We start from the raw sequence: 17,739 nt of genomic DNA, 5'->3' as shown, positions 1-17,739 counted from the left end.
ACACGGCGATTGCATACCCGCCCTTCCCGCTTCCCCGGCGCGCTTCCGGCCCCGGGCCCGCCCCAGCCGCGCTCCCGCCGCCTGCTTCGCGCTTCCGCTGCGCGTTCCCATGGCGCTGAAGCGGATACAAAAAGTGAGTTGGGCTGAGCTATGGGAGGGGGCGGAAAGAGCACCCTGCCTTTGGGTAGTCTCTGGAGCTGCCTCCCCTCTTGTTGCCGGGGGTTAAGGCGGCGGCCGGACCGGGCTCAGCGAGAGTTGTCGCGGCAGCCGCAGCCGCGCACCTTCTTTGCCAGGACTCGTCCTTCCCTCGCCAGTAGCCGGGGAAGAAAATTGAGTGTGAGGCTGAGAAGGGGGGCTCTTGTCGGCCGCCGTGCGGTTTCGGGGCACTACCTCCTTGAAGGCCCCGCAGCCCGAGTCGGTGCTTTAAGGCGCCGTTTGTGGGCCAGCCGCGGTGCTCCGAGCGGTGTGCGGCAGCAGGGAAAGCCAAGGCGCTCATGGAGAGACTTTAGCAGAGGCACAGGGACTACATCAGTCGCCCACACGTTGCGCTGCTGTTGTGCACGGCTGGTCCGCAGTGTGCGCAGGCTGTTGCCTGGGTTAAGAAGTGCTGTCAGTATAGTTCTTAGTGTGACCTTTGAACGTATCCCAGTTGTAGTGTTTTGGGCTGGTATTTGCAAATGGCCTGGTTCAAGTTGTGAATTCCTCGTTTCCTTTTGTTTGGCAAGGCTGAGCTGATCGCTGTACAGTACCGGGTATCGCGGCCAGCACGGGAGGGAAGTTAAGGTTAGTTAAGTTGGCCCTGGAACAGAACCCGTGGTGTGTGGTTGCTGTCGGTGTGCCATGTTTAGGCGGCATTAGTGCTATCCTGTTTACGGGATGGTGCTGTTATTTCTTGTGCAGGATTCCCTTTTGCTATTGGAAGCCCTTGGTATTGCAGAAATAGGATTCTATAGTGACCAATTAACCCCACAGTAGGCAGATTTGGGATACCCTACTGTAGGTACCAGTTTATTTGGATGGATTTCTACCAGAAGCTGGTAGCCCTGTCTCATGCTGCAAAGCTTATGCCTTTACAGGTAGTGCAATTACAGGACAATTTTGTACCTTTGTATCATATGTTTGTAGTGAATGTTGCATTTGACCATTATATCAAATATTAACAAATAACTACAGTGGTTTTCTTTAGCAATAACTTTGTTGTGCTTCTATGTATTGTAGGAATGGTTTGCCTTTTTTTGCCATTTCAATTTCCCACCGTTTCTTGAATATCTCCTTACCCTCATGTTTCAAGGAAAGGATTGCTCTGAATACCGTCTCTTTCCAATTCTTGTTCAGCTCCTTTCTGCTAAGGTAGACAGACAAAAGGGAAGGTCTGGTAATTAGTATTTTTGAGATGGAGTGGTAACCACCACTTGTGGCTTTCCAAATGAGGCCCAAGTAGTAGGATTATTCTTCATACTTTTATCGTGTTCCCTGCGTAACTTTTCTTTCTGCTTTAGAGACGTTCATACATATTGGAAAGCCACAATTTTCTTTAATGTGGCATTTAAGAACTTTGATAGACTTGAAATTATGGTTAGACTTTTTATGTAAGTGTCTTTCATTCTGTTAGCCTTATTAATTCTGTTTCTACTCTTTCAAAATGAAGAGATGCTTTCCAACCTGATGACTGTAAGGTGCTATGAGATTTCCTGGTTATACAATAACTTCTACCTGAAACATGAAGAGATACTAGGTAAGGACCTTTGAGAAAAGTTGAGATTAAATTCTCAACTAGTTACCACTTTGCTTCTAGTTTGCTGCAGAAATGGCTACTGTTGGTTTTCTTTTTTTTTTCATTAACCACCCTCATCACTCTCTTCTGCCTTTCCAGGGGAAGAAAAAAATTCTAGTAGAGGGATTTGGCTAGCAGCCTATCTCTGAAGAAGTAGAAGAGGAAAGGGAATGGCAAGGAAATAGGTTTGTTTCAAATGGAAAGTTAAAATGGAGAAGTTTGAAAAGATAAACTATCTTGATGTCTCTGTAACACATGAAATTTTTCCTGAAAATTATAGAACTGCAAGTTTAATGGTAGATGAAATGTATTTGTATGCTGGTGTGTTTATCTCATCTACTTTCCTGGTGTTTCAGACTGGCTGTAAAGTTGATAGTTATGTTGTATCCCAGGGATGGGAAGGGATAAGATCTGGAGTAGAGGACATGCTGTGGTTTCAGAATGCTAGAGGAATTCCTTGGAGAACAAAATGCTGTCAGCAAACACAGTGGTATTGCTTGGGAGCTTGTCAGTCTATACATACCGTCTGAAGTTAAGCTTGGTTGGGTCAGGGTGGTTCAGAATTGTGCTTAAACAAAGCTAAGAGATTTTGGTGGCAAGCTTGATTGTTCGCAGCAGTTTTGATAATTTGTGTGTTCAGCGTGACATCACGTATGAAGGAAGCGGCACGGGACCGCGGGGCCCGCACAGACACCTCCGCTGCCCCGCGCTAACTCCGCGCTCAACCGCATTCGCTCCGCGCGGCCACCGCTCACTCCGCGCTCGGTCGCGTTCCCTCCGCTCTCGGTCGCGTTCCCTCCGCGCTCGGTCGCGTTCCCTCCGCGCTCGGTCGCGTTCCCTCCGCGCTCGGTCGCGTTCCCTCCGCTCTCGGTCGCGTTCCCTCCGCGCTCGGTCGCGCTCTCCCCGCACGGCCCGCTCATGTGCGAACCGTGCTGCGAGCGCCGGGCCGAGTTCTGCGGCCCCGTGGCCCCCCTCACCCATCCGAGGTGCCAGCAGAAAAGCAGCAGGGGAGGGAAAGAGAGCGGCAAGCCCCCCCCCGCCGGGACCTTCCGTGCCGGCTCCAGGGGATGCCTCAGATTCAGTGCCGTGTCCGTCGCCTCCGGCGACCCGAACACCAAAGTCCTGCAATCCCTGCGAGACCCAAATTTGCTCACCTTATACCTTTTAAACCTTGTGTTCACAAGAGCTGACAAACCAGCCACGAGAAAATAGTAACTTCGAGTTCCCTGAACCTCCCTAAATTCATAAACTACTGTTTTAGCAACCAGAAATCATCCTAAACGAATCTACATCCTATCCAGCCCTAGTGAAATACTGTCACAACCATGTAAACGTTATAAATCCCTCAAAAACCCCTCAATTATATTTGAGGGGAAAATAAAAAAAAAAAATTAAAAAAAAAAAAGGGGGGGATAAGAAGGGGGGATATACTTTTGTGAAAGGTGGAAAATAATTCAGGCTGTCAGGTTCTGCAGAATAGTGTGTAGGTCTCAGTTCTGTCCATCTGTCTTATGCAGAACCATTTTTCTGGAGTTTCTGTTCCAAATTCTTTGTTCACATATCTAATTTGCAGAGTTTGCCATCCTCTTAGTTCCATATCACAGCTGAGATTGTTTTCATCATACGTCCTGTACCTACCTGGGTGCTCCTCCAGTGTTAGTGGGAGGTTGATGTGCTTGCTAATGCTCAGGCTGTCTTGTAAATATTTTTCTTACAGGCATAAAAAAAAAAATCAGACTTAAAGAGATTTTAGAAGACACTTTGAAACCAGAAAGGAGATAGATTTGAACATTGCTTTAAGAATAGCTGTTGGTTTTATCTAATTGATACATAGTGCTTGATTGTTTTTCTCCTACAACTCAGTAAGAATAGAAGCATTCAAACATTTAGTTGTTTCAATGAACTATATGTCTCTGTGGTTCAATATGTGTTTCATATGTGCATAGTCTAACAGGACATACTAACTTGAAAAGTTATGTTGAAAATAACTTCTGTCATCGTAAATTGACTTAAATATAAATTAATGATATTTGTAATTTAGATTTTGACTTTAAAACTGCAATCTTTAGATGGTAATTGACATAACAAGGAGACTTTTTTGGCTCTAACATAAAATGTTTGCTTTCAAAACCTCAGCTGTGATACTACATATTTTAGGAACATGTTTCTTGCATTAAAACAATGTACAGAAATAGAATATTTATTACTGAGTAACCATGATAGCAATAAATCTTATTATAAATATGTGCTCTATATTTACAGAATTTGTGAAGAAACAGAGAATTTTTTAACTAGTCTTAAGTATGATCACTATGGGGTTTTTTGACAAATGGTTCCAAACAGCTGTGTACACATGGAATTGGTAGGAAATGAGTCTGTGGTCTACAGTGCATTTTGTGCAAGAAATTAAGAACATAGCTGAGAAATATAAATCTATATTTTAAATAATAGTGTGGAGAAAGATGCCGGTTATGGTTTTGTATTGTTTGGAAAATAAAAATAGCTAAATAGCTTTCAGTGATGCTGTCTGCAATTTATTTTTGTCTTCAGATAATTTGCAGTCTTTTTTTCTGAATATTTTTTTTTAGACTGAAAAAAGACATGTTTAGGACTTCTGTGCTGAGAACGTTTATTTCCTTGTCACCAAAGTATCCTTTACAGTGTTGTTCCAATAGCTTTTTGGGAGAGAAGCCTGGATGCTAATCAAGCGTGTAAGTGTTAAATTAGCCTTGCAGTCTTCATACTTTTATGAAATACATCCTGTATTATTCTTTGACCATGGGTATTAGTCTGCACATTTGGAAACGTGTCCAATGTTTATAGATTACCACAGCCTGTTTTTTACAGCTGTTAAACTTGAATTTTTACTTCATGCTATCTACAGGGCTTTTCAGGAGTGTGTGTAGTGCAAGGGAAGGCGATAGTTTGGAGGCTTTGCCCATCTCCAGTAGTATGTTAACCATTAGTATTCTATTCTACCCTGAAATGTTTTGTATGAGAGGATTAGAAGATTCATTCCTACCTCTGTCCCCAGCTTAGGTATTTTTCTCCATACACATTTATCCTACCTATACTGGGATAGTGTGGCATGTGTTGGAGCTCTTCAGAGATGCTTTTATGCTGTCGCATTCACATACATGTTGTGTTTGAAATAACTTGTACTTCTCATGCATTTCTTGCAGACAGAATTTTGGGGTTGTGTATTCTCATAAAAAATGTTGCACCAGTGTACATTATAATTTAGAGTGGTGACTTTCTCTTTTGAAAATGAATCTGCACTGCTTTGAGCTATAGACCCTGTTTGTCAGCCTATGTATGTCTTGTACCAGCATTTTCTATACCAGTGACTAAAAGTATTCATGCAGGCCCTTCAAGTGACCAGACCTGTGTCATACAGCTACGTGGTAATAATCCATAAAGCTTGGACAAAGCTGTTGTAACCAATTAACTTAAAATTACAGGTGAATCTCTAGTGTTGTCTGTGTAGTGCCCCACATGCAGTTATCATGCACTTCTTGATGATGTTTGAGCACATTAAGCTTTGTGAATCTTCAGCCTGGTTCCATAAAAAAGCAAAATTTTGGCCTCCTTCTAAAGAGCATCTGTGCTTTGTATGAAGAATTCTTTTATTCAGCGTCTCTTTTTTTTTTTTGAATATGTAAAGTCATGAAGAAGTTTTTCTACATGTATTTATTTAGAGGATCCTCACTTCTGTTCTGCAGTGTTCAATTCTGGGCATTGTCTGGGTACTGTTCTGGGCACTCAGGGACATCTGAGTATCTCCTTGCCCTATTTCAAAAAGGTGTAGGAAAGCTTGAAGCCTAAATCTTACAGCTCTCCAGATAATTTTGCTTTGAACCCAAAGCTTAAACATCATAATCAACAATATAAATCTGAATAGTTCTTCATTTTTATCACAGCTTGATCTGAATTTCTGTATGTAAAGGTTCAAACTGTTCATACTGTTGGATCATGTTACCACTTGTATTTTTAAACCACATTAGCTTCACATATGGATGTAAAATACAGCTTGAATTTGCTCTACTGAGTTTGAAGTTTGATTTGGCTTTGTGTTACGTAGCTGCCAAAGCTCTCTTAATGTATTTGTTAACATTGCTGTCATTTGGTGAAGTTTATTGAAGAGAACCTTTACTTCATTGTAGTTAGGAAAAATTTATAACAGGGGTTTATAGTTCTGGGTCTCATCAATATAGGATTAAAAATATTTCCTGGGTTTTTTTAATCATGGACAGATGTCAGTGCCTTTTTAGCTTGATCAAATTGAAGTGTATACCCAAGGAGCATTCCCCACTTCTGTTAATTCTTAAGTACTTATGTACATATCAAAGAAAACAAATTTGTGTGATTTTGGGGTATGTAAAGATCTTGATGAATACATCTAGCAACAAGAGTACTGTTACAGACTTGTGACTCTAAGTGGTTGCCTGGTAGTTCCTATATGCATTTGGAATGTTTGCATATACTTTAGAGACTTTCTGAAAAGTTTAAGCTACATATTTTTCCAGTTACTAACTTGAATTTAGTAGTCATTAATGACTTAAAAAATGCATGATTGTTAGTCTGAGTTCTCTGTTTTGGCACTGTAATGTAGCTGTTTTGTTTTGGTTGGGTTGTTTAAGTGCGTGTACAAGACCTAATCTTGTCTCGTTAGGGTAGATCTTGAGTTGCAAATTAGAGAAGACAGTGCCTGTAACAGCTCTACTGCTGGTCATGTTTGCCTCTGGTGATTGCTGGAAACTGGAGATTTGTTGACTCCCTGTGTGTCCTGGCAGTGGCTTGGCTTTCCGTAAATAGATGGTTTTCTGAATCGCTCATTAATGAAATTTGAATCTGCAAGTTAAAAGGGAAAGTGCACCCCTAAAGTGCCTTTTTTAGTTACAGTCTAGCCCAGAATGTTGTTTCTGGATCAGCATACAGTGTCACCAACATAATAAAGTGCAGACGAGTAATGCCAGTTGATAACCTGAGCTATTTCAGTATATTAAAAAGTGTCTCTTTTATTTTAAATTGCAAGGATTGTGAGAAGTGACTTGCAGTAGTAAGAAATGGTGCAGTGCTTTTCTTTGATTTCAGGGCCAGGTGTGCACCTGTAAGTTTGGCTGAATTTAGGTGTCAGATCCATGGTAAATTGAGTTTAAATATTTACTGGATGTCATAAATGGAAAAATATATCACAGCAGTTGAGAAGTGCAGATTTTTAACCCTTCAAATTATATGTAAGGCCTGATCACAATAAGTACACCAATTCTACACTTGAGTTAAACTTTGCTCCTTTAAACCTTGATTTTGTAAGTAGTTGCCTTGATTAATGTATTTTGAATAGAAATGTTTCCGGTGTTACTCCTTAAGGTAAACTCACAGACCTGCTTGTATCTGTTGTTCACTTAAATTGCATGTTTTGAGTAACAAACTGAGTTACTTAAAAACAGTGGTTTAACACACATCTTTTAACTTATTTCAAAGGAAGTACTTGCATGTAGTTGTTAAAGTTCTCACAGCACAGTTTCTATCAGCCTAGAACTGGAAAAAGTTGTTTGTCCTTAATACAATAAAAGTTCAGATATCAAAAAAAGTATATTGAATTAAATGAGGAAAATGAGATAACATTACTGCCTGTCTTGTTTTCTCTTTCAAATAGTGATGATAAATCAAATGAGCTGGTTTTGTGAAATCACGTAATAATTTTAAATTACCTGGGACTGTGTGGACTCATGCAAGAGAAATAAATCAGTTGACCACCAAAAGCTCCTGAGTGCTTAAGTTTCAACTTGGGAGTTTTTTTAGTAGTCATTAAAAAAAAAAAAAGGCATGCAGGGAATTGAATCAAGGTATAATAAATAAGGTGTAGAGCTAATATTTTTCCTTTTGTTTCAAATTTAGTTAGGACCCTTTATATTATATTCCTACATCATTTCCAGGCAAGCTGCAGTTTAGCTCTGTTGATGTCCATAGACTAGGACAAAAAAAAACTTTTTATTTGTTTTGCTTCCTTCAAGTATACTGAACTTACTATGAACTTGGTTGCAACTCTCTTAAATTCTTTCAGATATGAATTTCTAGCACAGTGTTAGCTGCAGGCCATCTGGCAAATAAACTTTCTCCGTTTCAATGGACCTTTCAAATTTTGACTGTCTTATCAAAATAGCACAAAAAATGCCCATGGGTTTAACAAAATTGGTTTGTTTTCCCACTTTTGAAGGGACACTGCCAAGTGGTATGGATTTTCATGTCTTTCAAATATTTCTGTGTTTCTTGCAGGAACTAAGTGATTTGCAGCGAGATCCACCAGCCCACTGTTCTGCTGGACCTGTTGGAGATGACTGTAAGCTTTCCTAGTACATTCAGTAATTTCAGTTCTGAAAAGGCTCAGAAAATCTCTAATTGTTGTATCTTTTTGCTTTTCAGTGTTTCATTGGCAAGCAACTATTATGGGACCTGTAAGTATAGGAATCATGCCCCTTAAAATGTAAGACCTTGCTTCTCCTTTGTTACGGAAGGATTCATTTGGGTTTCTGTAAATACAACAGCCACATTCAGCTGTGCTGAGTGTAGCTTGAAACTTTAGGGTGATACTGTTTTCTTAGTAGTCTGCTACTTTTGTTGCTTTTTGTAACTCAAAAATCCCTCCTCTTCATGAAGTTAAGAGTTGCTTAATTAGTCAGCTGTGGTGTTTGAGTTGGTTATCCGGGCTACAAAGCAAAGAGCTTGCTTTTCATAGACAGTCACAGCAATAATGAAAGATTCCCCCGTCTGAACGGAGGAAGAGTGGGTGAAATCTAATATTAAAGTTGGTAACTGTAAACAAGAGTGGAGTTGCAGGGGGCTTTTAGATAGAGCTAATTTTATTTGATAGCTGTGATGTGACTGGTGAAAGCATGTGGTTTTTGCAAACTTTTGCAAAGTTTTTGCACATGGCTTTTGTAGGCCAGCAGTGGGGTGCTTTTGTTGGTTTTTGTGCAAGAAAGGTGCTTTCCATGAGTTGAGGAAATTATGACTCTTGTGAAGGTAATGACATAAGAAATGACAAAAAAATCTTTAAAACCAGAAGGTTTTGAAGGAAAACTGAGAATAATTTTAGCAAGAAAAATAATAAAGAACAACATTATCTGAGGGAAGGTGTGCTTATTAATATCCTGGTAAGAAGTTTGTGTTCCTCGTGTTTTCCTTTTGGATTTAATATTTTGGAAAGAAGAGTCTCTAGTTCGGAGAGTGAGGTGAGTCACGGTGTGAGGTGAAATTTTGAGATAATACTTAATCCATTAAGATGCAGCATTAAATCCTGGAGAAAAGTGGAAAAAGTGTCTGTTTTGAGAGTAATCTTCCATTTTCAGCACAGTTGTTCTCAAGCAGTGAAAGATCAGGTACTAATTTGCTTGTGGTGTGCTGGAATCTGTTGTCCAGCTTGTCCATGGCCCAGCAGCAACTGTTTTCTGTAGTATGCTAATGCTTTTGCCCTTTTGCTTGAACAACAAGTATGTTGGTATGTTCTTCCACATACCAAGGCCTTCTGACTCTTGCCCTCTTAAACTGCCAGAGGATGAATGGCAAAGTGGTGACAGAGTTAACAAAAGCTTTTGTGCTGGTTGCCACCAATAATGTCTGTCCTGAATGACTCTTATGACATGAGTAAAGGAAATACTACCACATAAATTTTGGGTTAAATTCCATTTTCTTTTCCAGCTTGCAGTTCAGCTTTCATATTCTGTAGTGGAAAATATTATTTGCTTTAAGTTCCTCAGATGTCTCTTTAAGAATAAGAATGATCATCTCTTGCCAGCTTTTCTCAGCTGTATCTGCAGATATATAGGAACAGAACACTACACATATTAATCCTTTATCTTAATAACAAAAGAAATGAGGGTGCACATTCTGTATGTTTCCTGATGACCCGAGGGAAGTATAGAACTAAAGCCTACCTTCAGAATTCACTTCCTATGTGTGGAAGTAGGGTAACCTCTTCTGTCTATGGGCATCATCAATTTGTTTTACATACCTTGCTCATAAAACATAGGGTGAATTCACTTTGCCTTTTTTGATGCTGAACTTCTCATCTTCAGCTTACTGTAACTTTGAAAAATCCATTTAGTATGCAAGAGGTCCTTTCAAACCTAATTGGAAGTAAAGTGGCAATCTTCTGAGGTCACCTAATGCTGACTTAGCATGACAGTATATAACCTATCTTACTCTGCAGCCCTCTCTGCACTTTGAGCATGTAAGGCAGCATGGCTTAGCAGACCATTTGTGACATCGCCTCTTACAGCCATATAGCCATCTCTAAAACTGTTCATTTCCAAGGTAAAGCTTTTACTTAAAAGTAGTCTGCCTTTCCTTTCATAAGAAAACCCAAAAACTTGATCTTCATCTTTGCTGCAATTGAGTTCCTACATGGTTGTTGTAAACTTACTGTGTAATGAGAGCAGTTTTCTTCTTTCTCTTAACCAGAAATGGCAAAACTGCTCTCTATCACTTAGCCTCAAGACTTTCCAGGTCACCTTTTTAGTTAATAAAAATGAAAGTTCTTCAACAGATGACTACAACAAAATCATTTCTATGAACTGTGTGCTACCTGGACATAAACCTGTGCGCATGTTGTCTGACAAAATCCATGTTCACAGATTTGTACAGGTCATAAAGATGTGTGTTTTAAAATTCTGATACCATTATGATGAACTGAATTATGTTGGGAAATCCCACTCTTTGCATCTGCAAAGAGAAACGACTTCTTAGGATAAGTATGTTTGTAGCTTAAGAATGGATGAGCAGCTGTGGTCTTGCACGGAGAAAGGATTTGGAGGACTTGCTCTGGCTTTTTATTCCCTTCAGTGCAGTGAAGCTGTTGATCTCCCTCTCTTTTTCTCCCCAGAAGGGCAGTGCTCATTAACTGTTGTGATGCTGCAGTAGTAGCCACAGTTGGCTCTACGCTAGCTCTGCAGGCCAGTGTGAGGGTTCAGTTCCCTCTGTGCCTTTCCAGTTTATGGCCCATAGTGGATTATGTACTGGGGAAAAAATGGATTTTCTCTAGGAGAAGGGAAACTCCAAAACAGCTAAAATATATTAATATGTTTTATGTGTTTTGTTTTTTTCTCAGCCTGATAGTGCATATCAAGGGGGAGTATTTTTTCTCACAGTGCACTTTCCAACAGACTATCCTTTCAAACCACCAAAGGTAAGTCCTTTCTTTTAAGGAAAGTTTTTTAGTCAAAATTTATACTTTGAGGCTTAATTTTGGGAGTTAAGCCAGAAAGGTGAGCAGTAGTATACATGTTCACAATGGATGCAGATAAGACTGTAAAAAAACTGTGTTGGCAGATCTGATGACTGGAAAGGAAGGGATGATGTTAAGGATTCCAAGTGTAATAACCCTAATCTGATGTAATTTTTTATTGCAGATTGCTTTTACAACAAAAATATATCATCCAAACATAAACAGTAATGGGAGTATTTGTCTTGATATCTTGAGATCACAATGGTCACCAGCTCTGACTGTTTCTAAAGGTAAACTGATTTGATAATGCATTTTTGAAGCTGCATACATTGCCATGGCACTTTTTTGTGTATTATTACACTGTCTTAAAGGTAGCAGTGGGAACTCCTATATCCTGCATGTTTCAGAAGAGGCAAATTCTACTGGAATTCTTGTTATGATCCAAGATCCTGTCCAGTTTATTGGGAGTGTCACATTACAAAAAAAAAAAAAAAGCGTACACAGTAAAGAAATATTCTAAACCAAGCTGGGTAAGATAATAAATGTACAATTAGCCTGAAATGTGGTAGCTGACTGTGCATGCTGAATGGAGGATAAACTGATGAGCAGGGCTTCTGAATGACAACTTGGAAGTAAATGTGAAACCCTGATGCTGATCTTGTATGAGCTTACACGATTGCCTCTTGATGACTCTTTAGGTTGCCTGAGCATCCTTGTATGGACTAAGGTCTTAATTACACTTTATTTTAAAATGAGATAATTTGTTCTAGTTTACATTCCTTTGTAAGATGAGTATTTTAAAATGTAGCTCCTTTCACAGTCATCAGTAAAAGATTCATTACAATATTCTCATCCTGTAGTTAAGCTTTCTCAAAACTTGAACACTGTAGATTTTTGGAAGATTGATTTAACATTTAAGCAGTTCTTTTGTTGCAGGTATTTTGTGTCACTTCAAAAGCTGCTTAAAATGTGGGTGCTGTTGTTCCTCCTCACCCATCTTCAAAATGCTAAGGCACACTTAATCATATTATGGAAATTTCTCATGTGACTCAAAAGGTCAAGCTGTATCACATCTGATGTACTTGGGAGCTCTCTAAGCTAAAGTGGAATGCATTGGGTGTGCAAGCAAAGACAAAATGGTGGGTCTTTGTCCAGTGGAATTGCTCTATGCAAGTCCAGTTGCTGTACCTCCTTGGAAAAACAACTTCTCATGCTTACAGCCCTATGCAGTAATCTCACAACCCATATAAAATCTAAGTCTAATACTGCTTCCTGAAGTCATTGCTGAAGATATCAATTACTCTTATGTGTAATTGGTGTATTTTTTTCACATAAATTAGGTGTTTTATAGTTATCCAAAAATTGTCTTCCTTCTAGTTGTTAAGCAAATGAAAACTGGCACTTAGGTTTAACACTTGGTATCTACAACTGAAAACTAGTAAGATTTTTAGATCTTCAGCATTTTTCTATCTCTTTACTTGTTCAGTACTTCTTTGGTTATAAATGTAGAGCGGTCTGCTGGTCTCATGTTCATATATTCTGTGCTTTTAGCCTGCTTGCATTTTATGTATTTCATAAACTGGAAATTAGCTCAATGACTCATGGAAGTTTCTCCTTTTTAGTCTTTGTTTAGCTGAATAAAAAGTTTCTAGAATATTGTAGCACCTCTGACCATGTATATGACCATATATTCTTACCTGATTTTCTAATATTATTGGCACTTAAAACAAGTCAGTATTGAAGTGGCTGAACTTTCTCCTCCTGAAAATGGGTGTGGGCTCTTGGGTAACAAGATAAATCAGGGAGGAAAAAAAGTATTCTACAGTCAATTCTTATGGTAGCATGAAGTTCCCTATCACATATTTAGAATTATTTCACTGTGTACTCTTGTATGCATATTAATTCTGACTGCAAAAATTAAAATTGCCTGAAAAGTATGGCCTGAAAATATTAGGAAAACAAATCAAACCTCCTTGGTTCAATACCAGGAAATTAATATGAAATTATAAGTGAATACCTGTATTTAATGCAGATCAAGTATTTCCCAAAATGGAACTCACACTTAGATAAGATGTTCTTATGACTGAGAGAATAACTGTCAGCACAGAAGTGGAAAAGGATATGCACAAATAGAGTACTGTATGGCAATGTAATATTAATAATATTAGTTACCTTAACTGCAGGTGGAAAGCTTAGTTTGAGAAAATATCTATATGTAACTGTGTAGTCTGTAGGTTGGCTAACGTTCCTAGGCTAGGATGTGGGAGAGAGATCATTACAAAAGGTACAGGTTCATGTTCAAATTCCCTGGGCTTGTGTCAGGTCTTAGGCCCTAGAGAAATGATGCTGTATAAAGATTTCTGCACAGAACTGTTAAATGACAGCTTAATACTAATATGTGTTCTTTTTCCAATACCCTCCTACCACCCTCCTTCAGTATACTGGAATATATTAAAGAATTATAGAAATAAAGCAAACTAACTTGTTTAATCTAGTGTCTCTTTTATTTAGTTTTATTGTCCATATGCTCCTTACTTTGTGATCCTAATCCAGATGATCCTTTAGTACCAGATATTGCACAGATCTACAAGTCAGACAAGGAAAAGTGAGTATAATATACATAACTGTGTGTGGTACTTGCAGATGTCTATCTGCTATGCACCTTCAATACTAACTTTAGCAATACTCATTTCCTAGATTTCTACAAGATTAGCTCTTTAAATATTGAGAATAGTGATGGAACCAGTAGAAAACTATAGGCATACACAACTGTTGGTAACTGATTATTTTATACTTAGTTACATAAAACCTTCATGCTTCTGTGCAACAGATTTATTGCATGAGAAATCATTTTCCCAAATATTAATTATTTGTTGCTACTGCAACCCTCTGGTTGTAAAACCTGTACAGAAGATTTTTTAGCCTGTTTAACTGAGATGTTTGGTACCTGTTTTTTAGTGTTGAGCCATTGAAGACTTCTTGCAGTGTATGCAGTGGCCTGTGGCTCATCATGTCCCAGATTCAGGAAGATTTGAGTATTGCTTTTACCTTGGGCAGTAGACAGCAAAGGAGTGATGTAGAAGTTACATGGACGTCTGTGGTCTAGTATTTCTCTGCCTAGACTAAGAATTATAAAAATGGCCTTTTTCTCATAGTTCATTGTCTGGCATAGTCAAATCATGTAACTTCTGAAGTGCTTGAATGCTGTAGTCTATTCTGCAAAGTAGGTAGTGTTCAAGTTGAGGATGTTGTGCATCAGCTTCTTCCCATTTGTGACTCAATGTTTTTCCACCCACCTATTTATTAGTGGTTTCAGCTGTTGTGCCTCCTGTTTGTGGAAGAAGTGAATGAGGGATGGTTTTCTATCTCCAAACCTCAAAATTTAATCACTGCTAGGGAAAATGAGAAAATGTGTAGTCTTGACTATAGCTTTGTCTTTCTATGATGATCACATATTAAATTTTTCTTTGTTTTTTCTTGGATTTAGGAGATTAAAGATACGGTTGATTACCCCATAGCATTTATCTATGAGTATTTTGTTATAAGTAAAGATCCAAAGACTTGTATGGTAGCATATTCTTAAGAAGAAAACCAATTACTACATGAGTTGCTATACTGATCTTAAGAAAAAGAGTTAAAAACTTGTCAGTATTGTTCTCTGGATGACTCAAGAAAACGAATCCAGTGTAAAAAGTAGAGTGTAGCAAATGTAAGGACCAGAGGGGAATCAATTCTATCAATTCTCTAAGGACATTTATCCTTAGGATTATGGAATTAAAAGATAATCAGCTTCGTACCAGAAGGAAAAGACTGAAGACTTAAAACCTGGTAAAAAATGCTTTTCAGAAAATTTTCTTTTCAAGTTCTGAAATGCAGCTGGCAGTGCAGAATGAAGAATAAAATCCCAGTTAATTATACTGAATTTTATGGAACTAAAATGTGTAAATTTTGTTAGACTCTTAATAGCATATGCCTTTAGGAGCAATTTGAGAACAAATTCCTGTTAAGGTGCAAATAAGGGAACCAGTTGTGAAACACAAATGAAGGATGCACAATGCTATGCAATTCAATGCAAACCTGTGAAGTTGGGTTTGAGTCTGAATAGCTGTGATAGGTAACCTTAGAAATTGAATGTGTAGTGGATATATACTTCTTGGGTTTTAGACTGTGTCAATGTTCTTTGACTCTGCTCAGAAGTGAAAAGCTCAGTAACACCTATATTAAGTAAATAAGTGGCCATTGTCAATGTATCACTAACAGCTCTTCACTGTAATGCCTTCTTTCTGCACGTACAGATACAACAGACATGCAAGAGAATGGACTCAGAAATATGCAATGTAAACTTTTGAAGACGTTTTCATATACCACAGAGTACTGTAAATTCTAGTTTTTTTCAAAATTATAAGGAAATGGAGCAGTTTATGGTTTCAGTGTGACACCCCTTGAATTTTTTTTCACCCATGTAATTGTTTCTGGAGCAAGAGAGAACAAACTTCTGAAAATAACCTTATGACTTTGGTAAGAATATTTATCCTCTTTGTATGCTTTACAGAAGACATTTATTATAGTTTTTAAGAGTTGGACAGCTGCATCTTCAGACTACAAGATCTGTAATTCAGTTGTAAATCAGTGAAACTATTTTTGCTGGGAAAAGTAGCTTTTTTCAGGTGATGAGTACTGTATGTGTGTCATTGAAGTATCTTTGTTTCATAAGTGTGTTCAAGTTTCTTTTTGTTAGTTCTCTTATATAATTTGTATTTTTTTTTACTGTATAGACTTTTTTATTTACACTGTAAGTAATTTTATTTTAGACTTGCTTGTGCACAGTATTGACAAGGTGAAACTGCTAATAGTGAAAATAATTGGAGTGTCTCACTCATTAGAATATTCTGAAGACTGACTGCAGACTTCTTAAAACCTAAGATGATCATTGCACTCTAAATCTTTGTGTGCTGATTATGGAGAAACACTTGGTTTCGATTCTGTTGCATACTTGACATAATTTTATCCCAATGTGAACTAGTTGCACTGATATGTAGAAATATATGTAACCATTTTATTGCTATTGACAACTGATTTTTGATGTGTGGGCAGCATAATACTATCATAGACCTTTTACAAATCCAGATGTAGCCCTTTCCATATAAATAAAATACACTTTCTACTTTCCCTGGCTTATTTTTTATCTTATCTAATGCATATTCTTAAAGTGATTGTTCTAACATTCTAATAGAGAATTGCCAGTAGTGTGTATGTGTCTTGTAGACAGAATAGCCAATAAAGCCATACATCATGTACTACTTAGAACTGGTTTGCAGTTAATTTTTATGCTAGTTCTACCTTAGTGGATTTAGCATACTATGCTCATTGTTGGATATAGGATTTCAAATAGGTTAATGCAATGCTACACCAATACTCATCTGTGAAGGAGATAATCACAAGTCTGATAAGGTGGTGTATTTGCAATATCAGAATGTTACAGTAAACTCACACTTGAAAGTGTGTTTTCTCCATATACTTGAAAGTAACTTTTCCATTAACTTGCACTTCAGTTGCTTCAGACTATGCATGTGGAAAACCAGTAGTGCTGGAGAGGGCAATCTGTTTTTAAAACATAGATCAAAAGCAGAAAAACTCTTGATTTCCCACCATTCATTCTTCTTGGTTATTTGAAAATAAAAGATGACAAAATGTTTTTCTCTGTATGTTGCACATGAAAGGAAAATTACTTTCAGCTGGGAAATTTGTCATAAAATATATTTTAAGATGAAAGATATATTTGATTTGGTGTTTTTTTGTTTGTTGTTTTTTTTTATTTGAATATGCATCAAACTGGAACATGGGGTATGGGTGGTAAGTGTGCACAGTAGGAGTTTTTATTCCTACCAGTGGAATGTTAACTTCATGTTTGCTGATTTGCTGACATTAAGTTGGTCACATACAGGAAAATGTGATTTCTGTGCTAGTTTTATCTGTGATGTAATGGTGATATTTGAAACAGCAAAGATTGAGAGTGGTTCTAATAATCTTAAAATATCCCTATTCACTACATTTTGCAAGGTGGATAAATAGATTTTATGTTGTGAGTGCTTCATTGTACTTGAACTATGGCAATGTAGCTAGGAAGGCAAAGACATCATTTATAGTTCTTGCTCAAATTATTGTAGAAAACTGGCCATCACAATGCATTCACAGTTTTTATTTTTTCTAAGTAAAAATAGTAATCTGTTTGTACTAGAAGTTTAAATTTTTGGAGTATGTACTGAACTGTGTGAAATCAGAAGTTTGACTTGATTTCTTTCGATTTATCATTTTGTCTTAGGGATGGTTTGAGAACATTTATATTTTAACTGGTAATGTTTCTGCTTTGTGCCATGCATGAATGACTTTGCATCACAGTATGAAACCAGCAGGAGGATTGAAAATCAACACCCATGTGTAAGATGTATTATTGAGCATATGTAAATATTAAAAAAGGAACTTGTCTTATATCATGCTGGTTTAGAGCTGTGAAGCTAAGTCTTTGATTCTTATGATACTCCTAGCAGTTCAGCCTTTCTGCTTTTGAAATTACTGGAATGAAATGATAAATACATTATTTAAAACTTCAGTCATGCTATGAAGTGTCTGGGTTTAGTCTGTGGAGAGAAACGCCTCCACTACTGCACCTTCAGAGCTCCTCCCTTAATGCTTTTTATACATTTTTTTTTTCCAGGGCTGAAAAGCTTACTTTATTCTG

At 37.9% G+C, this 17,739-nt stretch overlaps 1 protein-coding gene across 3 annotated transcripts; it reads left to right on the top strand.

The window, feature by feature from the left end:
- On the top strand, positions 1–16,169 carry UBE2D1 (ubiquitin conjugating enzyme E2 D1). Of its 3 annotated transcripts, XM_058840800.1 has the most exons (7): positions 1–133; positions 8,054–8,117; positions 8,201–8,232; positions 10,884–10,961; positions 11,185–11,290; positions 13,512–13,605; positions 15,296–16,169. In XM_058840800.1, the coding sequence occupies exons 1-7, from the start codon at positions 110–112 to the stop codon at positions 15,339–15,341; spliced, it is 444 nt and encodes a 147-aa protein (XP_058696783.1). In that variant the 5' UTR covers positions 1–109; the 3' UTR covers positions 15,342–16,169. The 3 variants fall into 3 exon arrangements, with proteins under 3 accessions (XP_058696783.1, XP_058696784.1, XP_058696782.1); XM_058840801.1 differs by lacking the exons at positions 13,512–13,605; positions 15,296–16,169 and adding an exon at positions 11,937–13,505; XM_058840799.1 differs by lacking the exons at positions 13,512–13,605; positions 15,296–16,169 and adding an exon at positions 11,372–11,930.
- The last annotated feature ends 1,570 nt before the right edge of the window (positions 16,170–17,739 follow it).

The sequence above is a fragment of the Poecile atricapillus genome, chromosome 6 (assembly GCF_030490865.1).
Source record: "Poecile atricapillus isolate bPoeAtr1 chromosome 6, bPoeAtr1.hap1, whole genome shotgun sequence".
NCBI classification, from domain to species: Eukaryota; Metazoa; Chordata; class Aves; order Passeriformes; family Paridae; genus Poecile; species Poecile atricapillus.
The sequence above is the reverse complement of the archived record's forward strand: the minus strand, read 5'-3'. Positions and strand labels throughout refer to the sequence as shown.

Excerpts from the sequence above, each read along its gene's own strand:
- UBE2D1 (XM_058840799.1), top strand. The coding sequence starts at position 110 with ATGGCGCTGAAGCGGATACAAAAA. Across the intron at positions 134-8,053 it reads CGCTGAAGCGGATACAAAAA|GAACTAAGTGATTTGCAGCG; the intron begins GTGAGTTGGGCT and ends TGTTTCTTGCAG. Across the intron at positions 8,233-10,883 it reads AAGCAACTATTATGGGACCT|CCTGATAGTGCATATCAAGG; the intron begins GTAAGTATAGGA and ends TTTTTTTCTCAG.